The following is a 22,558-nucleotide window of genomic DNA, read 5'->3' on the forward strand; positions in this document are numbered from 1 at the left end:
CAGCAGGAAGTTTTTATTGTTGACCATTTCACAATGCCAACCTCAAAATAAGAATCCCAAAAGGGCAGGAAAAGGAGAGATGCAATCCTTTCCCTCAAAGTTTCTAAAATACTTTAACTTAATGGGTTAGCCTCATACTCCTGCAAATCTTAGCACTGGCAATAAGAAAAAGAAAAAAGAGCAATCATCTCCAGTATCACTCACTTCTGCAGCAACATGGCAAGGGGTAAATGCTCTTGCAGAGAAAGCCTCTTGTCTACTGGGAGCTTGCCAGATGTGCTCTCCCACACTGTTCTTCAAGAGTTCAGGACAAAGCCACCCCAAGCTGCATGTCCTTGCTGTCCCTGAACTGCTCTGCTATAGGAGAGGTGATTTTCAGCAGAGGTGAATGAATAGCTCAAAACTGACACTATCAGAGGACCACACTTCAATCCCACCCAGCTTGGGGCATGGAGTCTGTGCTGTTAAGTCTTATTCAGCCAGTTCACAAGGCCTGTGGATCCCAAAGGACCTGGTGTAGACAGCAAAGCACATACTGGAAATATTTTTTTTAAAACTGTATCAAACCAGGACAGAATAAAAATCACCCCTGAAGTGTCCTATTTCTGTCAAAGCCTTCAAAACCACAGCCAGGTCCTCCCCCATGCTCCTTCTCTGAGCACATTCCCCCATCATTACCTGGCAGCTGATGAAAGTCATCGAACAAAATATAAATAGTTTTGAAGTTTATTTTTGCCAACGATATTTAATTATCATTTCAAAGGCTAATATCAAGAAACGTAAACAGCCTCCTGAGCACACCTACTCAGCTCGGCGGAATCCCTTTTGTGCAGCACTCTACAAGGCAAAAAAAGAAAAAAAAAAAAAAACCAAAAAACAAAAACCACCCCAGATTCTTGTTCAAATTAACCAGTAATTGTAACAAACCATGACTTTCAGTCTGGTATAGTGGAACTGCATTCCCAGGAAAGTAGTTGTCTGGTGGAGACATTAATTCATGGGATGCCAATTCCTAGGTCTTTAAACACTATATGCTACCCACCAAGCAGCAAAGCCCAGTATTGGTTTCAAGCACGTCTACAAGCAGATTTTTCATTTTCATTTGCAACATAAAAAGATTTTTATTGGCACTAGGAATGTATTATTCACAAACAGGAAAACCATACAGCAGTTGCAACAGTTAACAAGCGCCAATAAATCTCTAAAGGTGCGCACCTTCAGTAATACAGTGTTTGCCAAATATCTAGGATAAAGAGTGTTTTGGACTAAATCTTCTAAGAAGTTACATACACAGATGGGCATCCTGGGAACAAAATGACCATCACAGATTTTTTTTACAGGTACAGGAATCTATTATCATACAACAAATTGCATAAATAAGGGCTGAAATTAGACTGAAATGTATCTTTACAGGAATGGCATTTCACATCTACCTACAAAGCCAGAATATCTTGGCCAGGAGCAAGAAGAAAGGTGGGCACGTTTTTTAGAATTTCCAGAAATTATTTAATTTCTTTCATGAATCAAGATGCCCAAGAGCAGAAATGCTGAAACAACCAGCTAAAGCAACTGAGTGATGTTATTTATCAGGAAACTCGAGGGGCAGTTGTTTTTGGGATGTAAAGTGAGTTGCTGCTCATATTGATCAACTCCCTCCTCCCCTTCCTTCAGCACCAGCTTTTGCTCAGTTCTGAATGGTGACAAGATGTAGCTTCAACTTCTCTTAATCCATATCAGGACAGAGAAGAAAAGTTGGGGATTCTTTGTTGGGGTTTTTTTGTTGTTGTTTGTTTGGTGGTTTTTTTGCATCCAAGTCTGCTGGGTTTTCATTTAAACTCTGACTTCCTGGAACACTAGCAGCAATCCCTCTCTGCAGATAAAAAGAGCTTTCATACAAAATTAAGATGTAGTTTACACTGTATTCCATGAAATAACAGCAGGGGCTTGAAAAACACATTTGCTCACTGACTACTGAAAAGAAAGATTTCATTGTAACTTAAGCCATCAGCTTCTGCCCAGTCTAGAGGTTCGATAAAAGCAAACACACCAAATAGCCTCAAACCAGTTGCACCAAATCTTTTTCCAAATAGGAGCTGAATTTAAGCAAAGACTGTAGAGAAGCAATCCAAATACCTTTGTTATTGCTCATAAAATTTTGCCAGCAAAGTGACCTTAAGCAATAATTCAGGCAAGATTTACAGCTGCAATTCAAAGTAAAACACGGTGCTGCTTTGGAAAGTTACGTGTTTGGGCCTTCGTTATTCTTTTGCCAGGGAGAGAAAGAAAAAAAAGAAAAAAGAAAAAAAAAGAAAAGGAGGCAATAGAAGTTACCTAAATTAGGGAATTAGAGAAGACTTTGGTAAAAAAAAAAAAGTGTTTTTGTTGCACATTTCTCTCTTGCACCCAATGATCTGAGGAGCCTACAGGAAAGCCAGGTGGCTTTGGAGCAAAGAACCACCACAAAAAGATCCTTCACCTTTCCAGCAATGGAAGAAGTCCACAGGGCATCAAGAAACTCTGAACCTGTTGCCTATCCACTATGCAGGTGTAAGAAAAGACCTGCCAGAAGAGGGTTAAATCCTACAGATTCTCTTCACTTCTCCTGGTGCTACAAAGAACAGGGTAAGGATAGTACCATGGGGCCGGGTGGGCACAACAGGACTTAGCAGCACTATCATAAACGTCAAAATAACTGGGATTGCCAAGATTTTGACTGGTAAAATTCTGTATTTATACAACTAATTTTCCCATGGATCTTGTTAATCTAAATCCATATATTAAGCATGCTGACTGACGGAGAGTGAATAGCTCAGTAATTTCTTAAATTCCAGAAAATACAACCCTATATAAAGTTCAAACTTGACATAAAATTGGCTTGAATGTTGGCCTTAATATTAAAACATTTGGAAAAATGTCTCAATTCAAAATAACTTAAACTACCATGGTTGAATACAGGAGGGGAAAACTGAAGCCCAACTCAAAAGCAATACCGAATACAACACCTAACCTTCTTATTAAGAAGTTGTACAAATTTCAGAGTATGTTTTTGTACAATGGAGTTTCTTCAGGTCTGAATAATCTGCAAGAATTAACTGAATCAAAATCATACACAGAAAAGCTCAGTAATTTTTTGTCAGATTTCCTTCTGATAAATTACACTTGATATTTAGAAGTGGAATTGGCACCTACTTTAATAAACTTTAACAATTTTCTATACCAAGTGACTGGGAAAAGCAATACAACTCAGCATTACTCATATACTTTTTTCCTTTAAATCAGATTATGTACATTGTGTTTAACTTTGAAAACCACAGTTCCCAAGTGAATGTGATGAAACTGAAAGACTGATAAATCAAGAATATTTTCTTTATGCAACAAGGTATCGTGGAGTGCAGTCAGTCACCATGAAGTAATCAAGTTTCTGTCTTGTGCTTCTCATCTCCATGCTGGAGCATCTTGCAGTAACCTTACACAACGAGGTGTCTGGTAGATATGGTGACATTTTCTTCCAGCTTTTATGCTCAAATGGAGCTGATTATAACAGCACTGGAAAACCTGACTGTGAGTGTTTTTCAACAGTGAAAACTAACCAACCACACCGCATTTCTTAGAAATACAAAGTAGCTCATGTAAGGGCTTGCTGAGACTGGTTTATATTAATCTATGCTGAAAATTGTAATACTGAATTTTGTCTTTCTTTCCTACATTTAATGATCAGTAGTAGAATTTTACTGGATCCACTAATCCATATAAAATCAAATTCAAACTGTGCAGTTGCTGCCATCGTTTATGTCAGCAATGGTAATTTACAGGTGTTCAGATGTTTGCAAATAAACTTAACTGAAAACTGTAAATCACTATATACTCAAAATGCTTATTGGCATCCCAAGACAACAGAAGGAATTGAAGATGAGCAGCCTTCTGCAACTGAAAGCTTTTTTCCAGCCGACAAACAGAAAAAGCCAGTGACTCAGCTTTCATAATAACCTTGTGCATTAAGTAAATGAATATTTCATATATACCTGAAGTGAGCATACATACTGTTCTGTGCACAAAAAAGTGGCCCTGTTGTAAACAGCCCTAATATGACTCAAAGGAATGCCAACCAAGGAAAGCGGACTGAAAAGGTAAGCAAAATGACAGTTGGAAACCAGATGAACCAAATATGTAGCATGAATCTTGATAACATTTTGCCTTTTTAAAAAATCAAACCAGTTTAATATGAGGATTATAAATTGGACAAACAGTTAGGCAACCTCGCCATCCCCAAGCCATCATGTAGATTAGAAATTACCTGGAGGAAACAAGCAAGAGCCTAAGCTAACAGGGAAGCTGTGTGGAGAAATAAAAAAGGGAAAGAAGCAAGAGAGAAACATTAGTACCTGTACCTCCCTGACATGTGCACATTCATGCTGTGGGTACAACAACCAACAAAACCCAGGCAACTCCAGACCCACCACAGTCCACAGGGTTGCTGCATCTCCTGCATGCCCAAGGTCCTCCAGGTTCTGAATTCCTGGAAGCCTTCATGGAGGAAGAAGGAAGAGGGCACACTGGAATATGCAGGTGAACCAGTTGTTTCCAAGGCAGGCAGTCACTGCTTTCTTCCCCTTCTCTGCAGAGCCCCTGTCTGCACACATACGCACACCATGCCTGACTCCCAAGCAGTCTCCTCCGCAACGTCACCCTTCACCCAAAGTTGGTCTCCAGAAGACTCCAACTGGACAAAGACTGAAACTTGGAAATAAGTTCATGGGTTAGATCCATGCACCTCCCAAATAAACCTTTCCATCTGGGTGGCCAACAGTGTCACTGGACTGGACACAGAGTGGACAGAGGCTGCACACAGCTAATATTGCCCTACTTTTGGGGAGGGCAACAGGAAAGGAAACCTCGCTCCGTCCCACCACAGCCACCGCTGTCCCTCCCTCTGGGCCCAGAGTTTTCAGTCCCAATGGGGAGGGTTCTTTGCCCAAAGAGCCAGCACAGATAAGACTACCAAACCATGAAACACCCTCATGAAATGGGAATTTTATGCAGGCTGCTTTAAAAAAAAATAAAGAAAAAAGTATCAAATTGAAAGAAAGCAAAGCAGGTAAGAAAAAGCCCATGATGAAGTAATGGAAATGAAAAGATCTCATCTCAGTTGGTGATCAAGGAGACCATAAATTAGGACTTATATAATCCATTTTTGTAAAACATCACCAGACAATATGCTTGTTTTTATGAAGGCGGCTGATAAAAACTCTCACATACTGAACTGTGTTTCCCTAGTGCCTTTTATCTATGTACAATGGACATGTGCAGTGCTTATTCTTCTGGGTTTGATGCTTTTTTGCAGGTATAGTTATATACTTCTCGGAAACCTCTCTCTGCAAAACAAACATAGGTTTTCAAATAGCATTGAGTTGTATGCAGGGAATATTTTCTGATAGCAGATGCAACTCACCAGAACTGGATCCTCTGAAGTCAGATGCATTCTGAATACATAATTTCCTTCTCTATATAATTTTTCACTATACTCCTCTTATAATTTCTTAAATGTCTAAGCAGTTTAAAGTTAGTTTGTACAGATGAGCACAATATTTTTTTAGCCCTAACTGATTAATTCCACCATATTTTTGCTTTAACATAAATGATATGTCCAAGTTTTTGTTCATGACTCACGTAATGAAACATCTAATGATTTAAAAAACCCTATCTGTTTATTTACTGAAAATATCCTCCAAACAATAGAGGAAACAAAAGAAATCAAACATAGACCTCAAAACACGGGGTACGTTTTTCTATTAGAAAAATGGCATTGCCTTACAGAGAAGAATGAAACACCTTCATGTAGCAGGGTACCACACACACAGTACCGAGGCAATTCCTTTGCTGGAAGACCAAAGTGCTCAAGTCTGCACAATATGAAGTATCATTCTATCTGAATTTGATAATTATAGAATCATAGAATACCAGGTTGGAAACGACCTCAAGGATCATCTGGTCCAACCTTATAATAATCTTATTTCCCTCTTTCTATCATGAGCTCCTTTCAGTATTTAAATATTTAGGGTAAGACGGCATAAAGCAGAAGAACTATACAATTATTAACAGTTTAAAATAAGGCCCTAAACATTTAGGTGCAAGTAATATTGGAATGTATGTCTCTGACACAAAATCACTCACGAAAACAGCACCAAAACTTCCCACTGGTGTGAAGTGATGAGTTTCTACCAAAATAACAAGATGTTGAAAGTGTTCTACAAGCAATCAAACCAAACAAAAAAATCCTAGAAACTACAACATGCTCGCAGGACAGACTATCAACCTGTTCAGCAAACAGGTTGGTTTTTGGGTTTTTTTAACACAGAGAAAACAGGTCTCGCAGGAGTCTCAGGAGGATACCCTGTCCATATGCCTACCTCAAAGCAGAATCAATTCTGCCGTAACCACTTGTGATAAAGGCTGGTTTAACACGTTCAGACACACTTCTGAAAGTGGGGAATACACAACCACCCCCCAAGCAATCTATGCCAGTGCTGGGCCGTTCTAAAGCTTTTATTCCTGAAATTTTAACTAAATCTCCTATTTCCTTCCTCTTTGCAGATGTGGTTTGCACGTCTCATTTTTCCCTTCCTTCAGCCATTTCCCCCCTACTATAAACAACTCAGTTTTCTTTAACCTTTTCTGCTAAATTATGTTTTGAGACCTCTAATGAATCATGTTGTTCTCCCCATGACTCTCTTCAAGTGCTCCTCACCATTCTTGAATTGTGATTTCCAAAACAGGATCCAGTGCCCCAGGCGTAGTCAGTTACGGACCGATCATTTCCTAGGGTGTTCTACTGCAGATTTTAAAACCACCACCGACCCTCTCCCCATTCCTGTCCCCAATTTCTACCGCTACACAAACTGGCCCCCCAAGCGTGCAAAGAACATGCAATGCAAGCACCTGCATCGCTCACCTGTTTTTGAGATGTGCCGCCAGGTCACACCGCTGCATGACTTCCTGACACACAGAAGAGAAGGGGCACAAAACAAACAGCTTGTCTAACAGTTTATGAACAAGAATACTGGATTTTTTGCAGAGTTTAAAATGGAGTCTTTTTCGATCCAGTGGGCAGAAATCCTTCTCCTGAAGGAAGTTCCTTAGGCACTTGTAGCAGAAAGTGTGTCCACAGGGAGTGTCCAACGGCTGCAACAAGGGCTGAAGGCAAATGTGGCAGACCAAGTCATCATCCACTTCGTTCTGGTAGTTGTAGAGGTGGTTCTCCCTTGTCCAGTGCTGCTGGCCACACTCAAAGCACAGAGGGTTCAAGGAGGCATTCTGCTCCACTGAAGCCATGTCGTCACCTGTAGTCCCCATTGTACAGCTAAGAAGGCTGATGGATCCTCCTCCTCATAGGATGGGGTTGCTCACGTAAAGCTCAGAGGGAAGCAACTCCTTCCAGGGTGACTTATGCTCTTCAGTCAAGCGTCATTTTCTGCAACAAATAAAGAAATAAAAATTATTCATTTTGCATGAATTATGAAAGTTCTAGTCAGAATCTGTCTTCTGGGTTTACCAAAAGACAACAGCCAGACAGATTAAGAGAAAATTTCTGTTTTCTGTATATTTGTCACAAAAGAGAGCAATAAAAAAAATCTGTAGCTATGATTCCTTTTACAACACGAACGTTTTATAGCTTCATAACAGCTGCTGCACTGCACAGTTTTCACCTGCAAGATGACCAGTTTGTGACAGCAAGGACACTGTATTCTGCAATGTCACGCCAGAAGCGTGCAATTAGCGTCTAGCACAAAAACACCCTATTGTGGAATAATGGTTATATGACCAAGTAATTAAATCTGTTCTTTAATATGAGATTATGATTTTAATCTGTTCCTACTCTCTTTTCTGGATTTTGACTATTAATGCAGAATATTATACATTACAGGTCTAAATACATTGCATCAAAAATAACAGCAACAAATCGCTTACCCTGTTCTTTCCATTAGTAGTATTGCATATATGTCACCAGTTATCTTCAGGCTTTCTCTGTGGGTTGCTACACAGTAAGAAGGACTGATTCTGTCCAATACATCACATTTGATTTAGTACAGAGGCCAATAATAAAACTATGGAATAAGCTAATCATATGAAGCTATGGATTCCAACCAACTAACGTGTTTTGCTTTTTATCTAACAAAATTACACCATACTCAATGTGATGATCATAATGTCATTCAAAGGACTATAGGTTTGTCACTGTGGGATTTATTTTCTAAACTTTATAAATTATTAAACTTTGCCCCTCTTAAAATAGTTACCTGGTCAGGAAACTGTGCAGCCATCAGTCTGCAATCTCAAACACTAAATCCTTACCCCTCCCAACTTTATCTACCCTTCTTTCCCTTACAAAGTCATATTGCTTGACACATATAACAGGATGATTTAGAAAATAAAACAAATTTTCTCACATTCTTAGGAGACCTCCTAATTCATCAGTTTTGGTAAATGTTCTCATGGAGGGGCGGGGAGGGGGGGGGAATGAAATTTGAAGAATGCTTACTTTGTGCCTAAATTCTTTATTGCAATTCAGCAAGCAACATTCATGACAGACACTTACTGTATTCTATCAGAGTAGTAGCAAGCAGACAGAGAAATGAAAACTGCTAGTCTAGGTACCAGCCCACCATCTTTATTTTTAGCTGCTGAAATGTAGCCATAAATATATTCTGAAATTCATGTGGAACACGTGCATTTCACCATGTCTTACTTTTTAAGAGAATCCCTGTTTTGGTTTCTGCCCCTTAACCTCACACAGCCAAGCACAAGATTTAGAGCACATTTTACAAGGATTATTATATTCTTTGACGCAAAAAGGATTAAATAATCATTTGCAATCCAGGCTTCTATTCTGCAGTGGAAATTGATGCTCATCATTGCCCTGCCTCGTAGTAGATAACGTGCACCTTCTGGAAAGGATTTCACAAGGGAAGAGCATAGCAGTTCTTTGTTACTGGAGACTAAGAATGCAAAATGAGACCCCAAAAGAGATTACTCAAAAAAAAGTCTTAAACGTATTATGTAAGAGTTCAAAGACTGGAGAGCAGATAAGGAGAGCTGCACACAGTGCCCTTGTGCTCAAACCACAGTGCTCTCACTCGGCGTTCATGCTACTGGATTAATGCAGAAGGGATGAGACCCATCTAATGGCTGTCCTTTATGTAACGCAAAATAAACCACATGGAAAAACACTGCATTGATTTGTGACCTTATTAAATTATTTCGCCACTTAGGGCGCTAGAAGAGGAATACACGACACATGCGGTATTGTACTTGGGGGTACCAGCAGCACCAACAGGCAAGGCAGAGGAAAGGGACATGCAGAACGGGCAGAGAAAGCCATTTTAAGAGCATGTTGCCCAAACGTTAGACCCACTTCTACTATTTACTACAACCAGGACTCTTCCATCTCCTCCACGTAACCCAAGTCCCAAGAACGGCGCAAGTACAGAAACACTCGGGGACTATTCTGTGTACTGCAGTTATGGAACTCCAGTTACGGGCATCTGACAGTGAGCATCCTGAATTCACCTTCTTGAAGGCTCCTAGCATGGCTGTTCTTTAAAGTCTATGTGACTCACACGGCAGCCTGCCACAGAGCACCAGGCAATGTCATACAGTAAATATAACCATGAGCTATCTGACCATATACTTGTTATGGTCAAAGTTACCTGCACCCCTCTTTTGAAAGGTTGTGATTAAATCTTTTTGTGTGTTAATAACTTTTTAAAATAGCTTATTATAAATTTTGAACAAAAAGGAAAATAAGAAAAGTTATTGAGAAATTAGACTTTCACTGTCATGTTTTAAATTATCACAGAATCACAGAATGTCAGGGATTGGAAGGGACCTCAAAAGATTATCCAGTCCAATCCCCCTGCCAGAGCAGGAACACCTAAATGAGATCACATAGAAAGGCGTCCAGGCGGGTCTTGAATGTCTCCAGAGAAGGAGACTCCACAACCTCCCTGGGCAGCCTGTTCCAGTGCTCCGTCACCCTCACTGTAAAGAAGTTTCTTCTGAAGTTTAAGCAGAACCTCCTGTGTTCCAGCTTACACCCATTGCCCCTTGTCCTTATCACGACAAGCCTTCTCTCTTAGGAAAGGTATATCCAGAGAAAAGCTCTATTTTCTGATATCACAAGAGTTTGTCCTCAGTGAAACACAGGCAGCCACTCTCTACTGCCCATGCCTGACAGAGGTGAGCAGACCACCCTGTTCCTGCCCCATCACAGTGTCTTAAATGCTCCTGTTGCAAGGACAGGTGCCCTCGGCTGTGCTTTGCTGTGGAGGTACCACTTCAGGCCAGGGGCAGGCTGTTTCTGCAGGCTGCTGACATTGCCTCTAGCCACTTCTCAGCTCTGCCAGTGCCCTGTTAGCTTAAACCATCAATAAATACCATATAAACTAACCCTACCACCTTTTCCACAGGTAACATGACTGACCACCCCTCCACCACCTCTCTGCCAGCAGAGCTGCGGGAGAAATATATAATGCATTACAGCATGAAGATTAAAAAAAAAAAAAAAAAAGCCCATCCCCACTACTACCACCCAAAAAACCCTCATCAAGATTTCTTCACTTTTGCGGTGCTGCCTGCTTCCTTCACTGCAGTGCTGCATTTTGGGCAAGCCTGTTCCATGACTGAGGAACTGGTCACCAGGATTTGTATTGATTATATACCACAGCTGCCTAATTATCAATTCCAAGACTTTTTACAAGCTGTTCCCACTGCAAAATGTCAACTGATTTACAAAGCAAACACAGTATTTGTAGTCCAAGCAGCAATTGGGATGGCAGGCGGGGTCTAAATTTCATTGATGTAAAGCACTATATCCCTGAAATTCACAATTCACTGCAATTTATAAAACCCTCCTTCAACGCTCCTTATGCATCTCTTATATTATTTCCTGTATCTCTTATCACTGCAGATCAGCAGCTCCACAGGACAGTATCAGCTCAGGGAAGCTGCAAGCAGGAAAAATAGTCAGAATTATAAAAATATAAAGAGGGTAAAAGAGCCAGCCAGGCCTGTTATTCAAGTCATATAATTCCCTAGGAAATATTTCTCCCAGGACTTCATTACAACAGCAGAGCAGTGCAGGTTGTGCCCTGCTTTTAGTTTTAAATCACAATCCACTTGGGAACTGCACAAGACTGGACATCCAACTGCATGATTTTTTTATTTTATTTTTGTGTAGAGTGTGCGTGAGAGCAATTTTAGACTGAAAAAGACAGTCTTATCCTTAGGCCTCCTCTAGTTCTGACTTACTAATTCAACTAAAATTCTTCGGAGAAGCTTGACACATTTTTACATCAGTTTTCCTGATGTTTATTCCTTCTATCTGAATGGGCACTATTAAAAACAAAACAAAAACCAAACCACAAGCAAACCAGAACTGTAGCAATAACTTAGCCCTTTTACTATGGTTGCCTTTTTTTACATAAGTCACAAAAATTAACACTAGTTTCAGTTTGAAGTTAATGGAAATATGAATTTTGCAATGAATGCTCTCAGAGATTTAAGTAATCTATTTCTAAATTCCCTCATTAAAATCCTGGAGATATAGAGCCCATTAACTGACTGCTCAAAATTTTACAAAAAAAAATGTGACTATACCCCAGAAACAAACCCCCCAGGAAAAGACTCATCTTACCAACTAATCCCTCTAAAAATTATCTTTAATATACCACAATTTCCTATTTTGTTTACTACCCTCTGCAATTTCCTCAACCAAAAGCAAAGGTCAAAAGAACACCCTTTGATGAATGACACCCCTGTTCCCTGGCTGGGCTCCGGTGTCCCTGTATCCCAAAACAGCAGAGATGCAGAACTCTCGGTTCTGTGGCTAACAACTCTCTATTCCAGAATGGACATTTTCTCATGGAGAGGTATCTAACCACCGAATCAATGTTTAATTTATACTGTGTAGCTTAAACCAACTGCAGGTGAGAAAATGTCCACCTGTATTTCCTCCTGATTGAATGCCACTGGGTGCTGACTGCTGCTTCTCATCCAGAGGACTCTCAATTTTGCTGCTTGCTGGCAGCACAGGGATTCCTCAGCATATCCCTTTGTTGTCCCTCCACAGCAGGGAAGGGGAGGATATGGAAAGTAGCTAAAACACCTACAGTGAAGATTTCATATGACTCTAAACTCAGGCAGTCCTTTCCTGGTCAGATTTGTATTCGCAAGGCAACACATATCGATCGATAACTCTGAACAACAGTATGATCATCGCCCTGAGTTTCAGAAAAGGTTGGCTTAATTTTAAAATGTCACAGGATTTCTGAAATCTGTTCTCCATGGCCATGACATCTGCGTGCCCCAGGTGAGGATCTCAGGGTACCTGAATTCCCCTGCCTTGTTCAAACTCCAGGTCTGTGAACAGGAGCTCCTCACAGCCAGGGGTGCATCAACATAAGCCCCACGAGAGGGAAACTAGACAACGGTTACATTGCTTAAAACCACACCATAACTGATTGAGTTTTTAGTTCCCAGTCCAGCATCCTTCACAGGAATTACAGCATCAGGCTGATGACCGTTTTCAAAGCAGACCGTAGCTCGAGTGGAAGAATAGAACATAGCAGACATTGTAATAAAAAACATGATGAGAATAAATAGCTGGCACACAGCACTAGAGGAGAAAAGTGTTATTCCACATCTTCCAACAAGCATGACCTAGCTCATTAGATACAATCTCTGCTTTAATATTAAAGCCATACAGTGCACAAGTGAAGCAGAACTAGCAACTCGTATTGACTTTACAATATCTATGTTAATTATACCGATATCTGAGGGCTGCACTGTCTTCAAACACCAAACCCCAATTTTATTCTAGTCCAAGTTTATGAGACAATAATCCTGATAGACCCTTTCTCTTTTGAAAACACAAACAACTGAAAGTGTTGTCAAAAGATGGCATCTGGCAGCTCAAAGTCAGGAAAAAACCTACGAGAGATGGGCAGAGCACAGACTGGGACAGATTTCTGCTAATGCTGCAGCCACACTGTCACTGCATGCCAATTATCCAATACAGCTATTTTTTGTGCCAATGAGCAATCCTTTTGCACGTTTTTTTAAGCTGTTCAGCCGAATGACTGGAATTTTTATATTCAAACTAAATAAGATTGTGCCTGAATGGTGACTTTGTTCCACTGAACCACAACCAGGCAAGGCTGGGCTTGCAGTAAAACTGTCTCTCCACTGATTATTTCTTTGCCTCTGTGCTTATCTTTTTGCTCCACAATGTGAATGTTTTTTTGGACATTCTTTGCAATGTCCACATGGTGAATGTCAGCCCTATGCCAGATATTGACATGGCATCATTGCTGCAAAGGCAACAGGCCACAGGTGGTGGTTCTCCTTCCCCACCTCAGGGGTGGAGGTTTTTACATGTGATATCCTAAAAAAAGATGTGCAGGTACGCTCCCCTTGCTGGGTATTTCTGGTGTACAGCTTTTTCCCGGGTTCCAAAATGAAACTCTGCTTACATCTGGCAAATAAGAAGCATTTGGGAAAATTAATAGGACCATAAGTTGCATTCGGTATTTGTGGAGTGCTGTTTCCGTGGCAACGGGGGGGTTATGGGCTTTAATTACTGCTGCAACGTTAAGGGCACCCGCCGTACAGCCTGGCAGGGGAACCAGCAGGAGGGACGCCTGCGCCGCCATCTCTGCCCCACGGCTGCCTGTGGAGGTTTGGGGGGTCTGAGCAATGATGTCATCAGGGAAGGAAAAGATCTAAAGAAAGGGGAAACTAAGGGGAAGCACAAGACCATCTGACCTTATGAGAGAAGATGGATGATGCCCACCTCCCAAAGCCAGCATCTCAAACCCAGGGATGCTCCACACTAGGGGATGACTAGAGGAAACAGAAGGACGTGGTGCCCAGAGATAAATCAAGTGGCCAGAAGGTTTTGCTCAAACACGCAAAGATCATCCTTTAGCCATTTTCTACGACACAAATGGAATGGCTTCTATTTTGGGACCAGGAGATTAAAATAGCTTTACTTCAGTCAAATCAGTCTCAAATGAGACAGAGAAGATGAGGATTGTGATCCTACTGAGGTTTCTGCAATAAAATATCCATTCTGTAGAGCAAATACAGAGCTACATCTGGCAAATCATCTCAGAATAGAAGAAAAAGAGACAAGAGTATGAATCTTTAAGGAAGATACATCTATGCATCTGCAGATTAAACTTCGCATATTCCTATTGACAAGAGCACGAAAAAAGGAAGAGACAAAACACACAAGCCAAGCTAAACAAGAGCCGCCCAGGTTCAGATGACCAGGCCACTCTCCTGACCTGCAGGAAGCCTGAACCCCCACAAAGGAGAACGAACTTGAACTTGCACCCCCTCCTCCACAGGCAAGGCAGCCACTGCTGCCCACCTGACCCAAAGTCTCACTCACAAGTATTTGCCCTTCTGTGCCATCCTGTTCCACAAGAGAAGCGATGGCTGCTTTGTCAATATGCAAGAAGATCCTTTTTCTGTGGGTACATTTAATTTTCTGCTAAGTGGAAAGAGAAAAGCCTGTTTCTGGGGTCTAACCTTGCTTGGTTTCAGAATCCACCTTACTGCAGGAACCCCCAAACATGGAAGAAGCACATGGGGGCTTAAAATGCTCCCAGGTCTCCCAAAAATCAAGCAGGTTTGCAACTTTTAGGCCTGAGTGATAAACAAAAATTCTCCACAAAACCTCCTTCAAGCTTCTAAAACCATTTTGGAATTTTGCAACAGCGACAAAAATAAATAAAAAGAAGCAAAGTGAAATGAAAGTGAAAAAAACCCCCACACTTACCTGCCAGCAGAGCCAAAGACAAATTTCCTTCCTAGCGCAAAGAGCATAACGAAAACAGTACCTCATTACCACTGTTGTTACAGGTGGGCTTTTATATCCAGTGGGAGCGAAAAAAAGTACCCCAACAGTCAAAAATCCACCACAAGGAGATAATTAGTGAGGTTTTCTTCTCAGTGACGGAGCACAGAAGAGAAAGGCAAGAGAGAGTAAAACATTTGCTTCTCCACCATGGTTATTTTCTGCAGCGCAATCTGTCCATCAGCCCTTGCCATATGTGCCATCCTTTCTGTTCGGAGAGATGAAGGCAGCAGAAAGCTGTCCATCAAGATGCTAAACCTTCTGGAAAGCCCTCCCCTGCGCACTTTGCCCTGAAACAGGGACTTTTGTAGATGAACAGAAAACACTTAACCAGATTAAATGTAGCTGGTTCCTGGGTATGCACAGAGACAATTTGATTTGATTAATTCAAATTTTAAGGAGCTGAAGTGATTCAAAGAAAATAAAGAAGGAAGCGGTGAGCTACGTTCCCTTTTTCTGCTTTTCTGTATAACCAGCCCCCATCCCTATGGGTGTGCACGGAGAAAATTCAGGGAAACAACACTCAGATTAACCACAAAATGGCTTTGATGACAGAGAGAAGCTGGAGGTGGAGGAGTGGAAAGAAGGATAAAAGAACTTTCTGGATAGTTAAATCTCAGGACTAACTATTTCAGGGAGAAACAAACACCAGCCTCATCTCTTCCTTCAGGTGTATGCCACCTTGCGTAACACGTTACAACTAGTCTCCCCTACCAACCACAGCCCGAGTGATTATTTTGAAAGGTAAGCTACGCTGTTACTAAGCAGTTCTTTAGCTCAGCCACACTACGAAAAAAATGAAGCTACCCCCTACAAAGCTAACAAAAGAGAACAACCTCTCTCAGAACAAGGATTTCTAAGATCTATGCAAGACAGAGCCAAGAGGACACGCTTTAGAGATGGCTCAGATAAACTGTAAGCCATACACTGTCATTGCTCTGTACAAAAGCAGGCACAGCTCTCTGCAGGAGCAAGTGCCCGTCAGCCACAAGGAACCCACAACTTATGTCCAGAGGAATAAACCTGAAAGTACAGGAGAAAGAGTGCCTTCAGACAGAAGGTTTGTGCCTTCAGCCTCCAGCCTCAACCTGCCAAACAGCACTTGAAGGGCCAAGGTAATCCCCCAAACCAGTCTGCCCAGACTAGAGACTGCTTATTTTCTCCCTAATGGAAGGAAACAAATATCACCACATCAGGACTCCGCAAAAAAAGAAGAAAATAAAAGCCTTTTTAAGCCCACACTCAAAACAGTCTTTAACTTGGGCTACCTAACTGCAGTCCAAATTAGCCAAGAGACATGACTTGCTCGTGAGCAGGGGTACTGCATACAGAGTGATGAGTTCCCCTGCGAAACTACCACACTTGGTCCGCAGCCCAGCAGGAGCGGGGAGCAGGGAAAGCTGTGCTGGTTCCAGCTGCTCCTTGGCAAGCGGGTGACCTGTGCTGAAAGCACCATGCCCAGGCAGCCCCTACCTGTGCTGGGGGATGACATCAGGATGCTGTCTGCTAGCTGTCACTTAAATTAACTACACGACAAAGGCAAGTTCTTTGATACTTAAGGCTTTAGGGTGATGACTGTGTCTCTCCCTATTAACTGCTGAAGACATTTCACTTTCCTGCTGTACATAACTTAATTTCCATCTAATTTCCAGAAGAACTTCCCTTCCGATCCATGCAAGAATGTTCTTTTCAGAGCCAGCTGACCCAGTTCTGAGAACACAGGAAAGGCAGAATGCAACCTGTCCTCATGCTCTTGTATATTTATATAAAACACCTTCATATTGTTTTGTAGGATGCTTGTCAAAAAATAAAAACTTCACATTCAGATCTTCTGCTTACGTTCTCTATATGTACGTGTACCATACCTCAGACACAGTACTGGGTACACAGATACTGAAAATAAATGGCTCCATCCATCATCAGAATTTTCATAACAAGAACATGTTAGATCTAGAAATTGGAGTCTTAAATATACAAATACTATCTTAAATAAAAATCATTTAAATATTTTGTATGTAAACAGGTCTTTTACAGTAGACTAGTACTTGACCCCGGGGCCTCCAGACAGGATTCAGATAGGGAAGCAGACATGGAGTTGACTATGTAAAGTCAAGTCTGGTTTATACAAATTTGACATAGACAAAGAATATGGAAACAAAGACAGCACTGCATTTGACTGTAGTCCAGTTGTAGGAATCATATATCCTCCACTTCAGCCCTTGTAATTCTACAGCCACCACAAAAGAGTACAGACAACACTTGCTGAATGAAAAAAAACACAACAAAAAACCCCAAACATTTTTCCTAAAACATTTCTCTATCCCCTAACCATGTTTGCCAGCTGTTTATTTCAATTACTTTCCCTATTAGCTTGGCTGACTGCATGTTAAATATATACATACCTATATATATATATATATAAATAAATTAGAAGTTAAGCACCTATTAGATAGGGCTTTTACAGTGCAGTTATTTATCTGCCTGAGGTGCAAAGTTTGACTGCTGCACTGTAACCCCCAAAATCCTGTTAGTGTTCTTAGAAAGAAAACACTTCAGTAGGAGCACTGAGAAAAACAGTCCTTGAAGTGTCGAGTGAGAATGTTTGCAAAGATGCATTAGTAACACACTGTAAGCCAACGGGTCCTGGCATGTATTCTCAAATGAATGACAGGGGCTAAATATTAAGCAGCAATCTTCTACCTCCCCCTTGCAGAATGAGTAATGTGGAGGAGTGAGCACTGAATTGCTGTTACAGCATTTCTGTCCACTTTCCTCGGCAGTCTTTTTCTCTTTGTTTAAAAAAAATAAGATTCCTAAACAAAGACAAATGAAAATCATTACCTTCTAAGTGAGTAGTACAAATTAAAATAAAGTCAAAGAAAAAAAATGACACTAAAGACACATAAGTGGTAGCAGCTATGTAAAACACCAAACTGGTAACCACATGTAGAAATTATATAGAACTTATGTATTTATATAAATATAAATAAAGAAATAAATAGAATAAAATTGTTCAACAAAAGCACAAGAGGGTTAGGTGCTCAGACAAGAATACTTGTCCTACAAGCAAACATGAAGAAGGGTCAGGAGAAGTCTGGTGGAGTGGGGAGTCATCGGGGCTCCAACTCATCTAGCAAACAAAAGCTGAGTTGTTAAAAAAAAAAAAAAAAGAAAGAAAAATGCATTTCAGTTTTCAGATACTTAAACATAATTTTGCAAAACATACAGAAGATGTACTCACATTAGTAGGGAATTCTGGTTCACCACATTTTGGGAAGAGTGGGAAAGAAGTGATGCACTAAAGAGCCCCACCACGCAGGACGTTCAGATTCCTAACTTCAGGCACCATTTTTCTGTATCCGTGGTCAAAATGGCTCCAGCAAGACAGGTTGACAGAAGCATGCTACATTGGGAAGGAGCCAACCTCCTCCTCCTCCTCCTCCTCCCTGTCCAATCTCTTCCCAGCATGCTGAAATTTTGCATTTGAGATTCTGTGGGGGATGATACAATTTTCACTTCCTCATTTATTCTGTGTATTCAGCTCTTAAGAGCTAGCTCTTAAATACCAGTCTTGCTTTGAAGGATATTACTTCATTAGCATTGCTTTTGGAAAAAGGTCTTTAAGAGGCAGACGATTCAGCCTCAGGAGTGCCATCTTCTTTGCACTCCCTAACCACAATGCTCATTTTCCCAAACCAAGCACTTCTCAACAAGTTAGGTTAGGTTCACAGACATAAAAAATTCAAACTCTCGCTTTATTTCCATACTTTTTTTTTTTCTCCCCTAACCCAGGCTAAACACTTTCACATGTTTTATGTCAAGTACTTAGATGAAACATTTTTTAAACTTTATAAACATTTTTTTTTTTAATTGCTATATTGTCCAATAGCCAGAAACCATCACAGACAATGCTCCTACTGCACTGGGAGCTGTGCAAATGAACCCGAAAGATAATTCTGTCTCTGTGAGATAAAGACTCACATTCCCATGGGATATTCCTCTTTTTCATAAAAAGGAAGCTGTGCTCTGCAACAAGATGATGAGAACCTAGGAGTGCTACACGAGGTCCAGTGCTGCTGTAGACACTTGCCTACCCTTCGTACAGAAGAAGCAACAGCAGCAGTTGCATTGATAAGGCCACGTCAATGCAATGGCACTAGCAGGCGATAGAGTATTTGGGAATAATGTACTTTCAAGCTTCTCTACTCCTACCAGCAACAACAGAGATTCGAGGAATTAGTCAGAAGTTCAGCTGCAAATGGCTAGTTCATAAAATCCAGATCTTGTAAGAAATAACTCAAACTTATTGTCAAGTTCAGAGCATCCAGCAGCTCACAGGAACAAGGTCTAGTGGGTCAAAGAGACTACACCAAAAGTCATCTTCACCTGGCAGAGTTGCTACCAAGCTAAGGAATGCCTAGAAAATGAGTGCATGCTTTATCCTAAGAAGGGTCCTTTCTGTGTCAAGCTTGTAATATAAAGAAGTATGAGGGAATCCACACAAAAAAATAAGTCTGCTCTATGGTTATTAGTTTCCGGCTAGACACAGACATTTGGGTCAGAAAACCAGCATTTTGCATTTCTGTAAATAATTGTTTAATATTGCAATAAAAACCAGCCTTGATTTTCACTGGCTTTGAGAGCTGAAAAGCTAATCATTCCAATTTAATGAAAGAATAAGTGGGCAAACAAGGTAATTAAAATCCCTCATCCTGTCCTTCCTGTGTGCAATCTGAAAACCAGAAGGGCAGTCTAGAACATTATGAGATTTTCATTCAAAGGAGACATCTCACTTTAAAAGCAGTAGACTCAATGACAAGCAACACTGTCTCTTATTATCAGTCACATGCGATGAGAACAGAGAAACAATAAATGAAATCCTAGGCAACTAGTCTGCTTCCATACATTGAGTGAATGTAAAGCAAACATATGGAAAAAGAAAGAGTCATGAAAAGGCCATCCTGGCTGAACCATTTTAAGATGGAAAAGGTAAAACTTTTCACAGAACTGAAAAGTTACACAAGAAATGACAAAACAATGGGAAATGGGTTTAAGCTGAAAGAGGGCAGGATTAGATTAGATATTAGGACAAGTTCTTCACTGTGAGGGTGGTCAGACACTGGAACAGGTTGCCCAAGGAAGTTGTGGATGCCCCCTCCCTGGAAGTGTTGAAGGCCAGGCTGGATGAGGCTTTGAGCAGCCTTGTCTAGTGGAAGGTGTCCCTGCTGATGGCAGGGGGGTTGGAACTGGATGATCTTTAAGGTCCCTTCCAATCCTAACCATTCTGTGATTCTGTGATAGCTACTGCAATAACAGAACATACTTTGACTAAAAAGAGTAATTTGCATATATTTCCCTTTATGAATTTCAGAACAGGAACTATATGAATTTGTATTTACTGCTGGTCTACACAGACCAGTTTAACTGAACATGAAGTTTCAATAAGGTTGAATTCTGAACTGATACTTACTTTGTTGTTAAAACACGCTGCGTTGCTTTAGATTCAGCCAACCCTATTCCCAGACGGAAGTAAATATAAAGCTAAAAAGGGTTTATAGCATCTTGTTTTTTGTTTTTTTTTTTTTTTTTTCACTACATATATGAAAATAAATCAATGCAACTTTCCTATAGGCAACAGAAGATGGATTTTTTTTTTGGATGCTGGATTTGGAGAACAGCTCATCTGCCCACGTTCTCCACTGCCCTCCCGACTCCCTTCAGACTTGTGAATGTAGCTGAGGGGAAGCTTCGGCTCAGAGATTCCTATTTAGCTGCAAACTGGGGGTCCAGGCATGTGATGAACTACCTATGAAACCTTGTCCCAAATTATTATTGTAAACATTGGTACACAGCATGCTTAGGGTAAGAAAATACACAAACAAAATCACTGAACCTCACTAACAATTTCAAATCTTCAACTAAAAAGCCTCCTAACAGCCAGACCTGACACCTCACTTGCTCTCTCATTTTTCTCTCTCCCTCCTTCCCCTTCCCAGATCCGGGAAGAACAGTGAAACCGGAATTATTCTTCTGGGACAAATATTTCCACTTGAAAACATTAAGTACAGTTATTTCAAAATACCTACACACTAGAAATCTTAACTTTTGTTTTTCTACCAAAAACTCCTGAAAGCAAACAGATTTAGTAAAAAGAAGGAACAAATGCATGAATGATCTTCTATTTCTCCTTCTGTTTTTTTAGAAGTATATAATTCCTTTCTGTTTTTAAACAAGTCTTAACCAGGGGACTTGTGTTACTTAAAGTATGCATGCACTGCACAACACTCTATGAAATGAGAAGTCTTTTTTGCAAGGTGGTTATAAATGCTACCTGGAAGTTTACCAGGGTTTCTAGGATGCCTATTGGAAAACCTTATGGATAACTGTACAACTATGACTACATACGTATCCTAGGAGACCAAAGAGCTTTCACATTTAAGAGCTTATTTCCCAGCCACCCTCTCAATACACATCTCATGCATTTATAAATAATACAAATAGCTGTGAGAAAGGAGGGTGTTGGTTTAATTTCAGCCAGAACATACACTGACCTCTGCTTACATCAGCATAAATGTAAAATAAAATGAAACTTCGCTTTCTTTCTCATCTTCTGACTACAAAGATGGCAGAAATCTCACGTAATTCATTAAATGTGTTTTTAATATGACTAAGCAAAGCTGAAAATTTCTAATCTTTAAAAATTCATATATATACAAGCAAATCACCGGAAAGAACCTTTGTACTCATGCAAGTGAAATTCAGATTCCTCAACACAACATTTTGCAAAATATCAACCTGTTAAATACAACATAGCAGATAACCATATAATTTAAGAAAAACCCTCAGAAAGAGAAATGCAAAAAAAAAAAAAAAAAAGAATTAAATGAGAAGCAGAAACCAGTTAATTCAAGAGAGACTCACTTTACACTTTGGGTTAGAATAGCCTATGCATTTGAAACAAGCCGAATCGAAAGCACTCCCTTCGTTTCTTGTTTGTAATTCTTGTCACAGGGTCTAATCTGCAATTAAGCACTCAGCATCCAGCCTCTGAAGAAAAGCATCTTTAAAATGCCGAGCGGAGCCCTGGAAACACCCAGGTACGATTCCTCAGGAGCCAGCACTGGAGATCTATTACAAAACCTGAAACACAGAGCACAACAGCCCCTTCCCTTCATCACCTTTTTAATCTACATTTCTTACCCTTCCATCCCAGCAGAGGCGAGGAGGGAGCACAGCATATCTGCTCAACATAAAGGAAAAGAAGAATATACTGTTGTTCTCCTGGAGGAGGGGATATCACATAACAACAGGGAACTTCAAGGAAAAAGGGTGCTGGCATGCCGGTATACAGAAATTAATTCACCGGTGGGTAATTAAAACAGAACCAGCCCCTCCTATAACCACTAAGCAGCTCTCGGGATTTGATTTACTTAAAGCAGTAAATTCATCTAATCACCTAACCTCGCACGAATACGAGTGGAGCCCTAATAGCTGTAGCTCGGTGAACACGAACCAGAGCAGAAGCCAGTGTAACAGATCTGCAGGTGTTGTTGTCTTACACTGCGTCCTTTTCAAATCCTAAACCTCACACTGAAATTAACCGCAGGCTAAAATGTCACCAGCAATTTCTCATGAATGCAT

The 22,558-nt window shown here is 40.6% G+C and overlaps 1 protein-coding gene across 1 annotated transcript in view; it reads right to left on the reverse strand.

Moving 5' to 3' along the window:
* Positions 1-7,350, reverse strand: part of LNX2 (ligand of numb-protein X 2) — a 26,945-nt gene extending 19,595 nt beyond the window's left edge. Inside the window, exon 1 of the mRNA XM_010162626.1 lies at positions 6,950-7,350. Coding sequence (XP_010160928.1) covers positions 6,950-7,350 — 401 coding nt within the window. The remainder of the gene's footprint in view (positions 1-6,949) is intronic.
* Between the last annotated feature and the right edge of the window lie 15,208 nt (positions 7,351-22,558).

This window comes from Antrostomus carolinensis, unplaced genomic scaffold (genome assembly GCF_000700745.2).
Source record: "Antrostomus carolinensis isolate BGI_N321 unplaced genomic scaffold, ASM70074v2 scaffold1010, whole genome shotgun sequence".
Taxonomy (NCBI): Eukaryota; Metazoa; Chordata; class Aves; order Caprimulgiformes; family Caprimulgidae; genus Antrostomus; species Antrostomus carolinensis.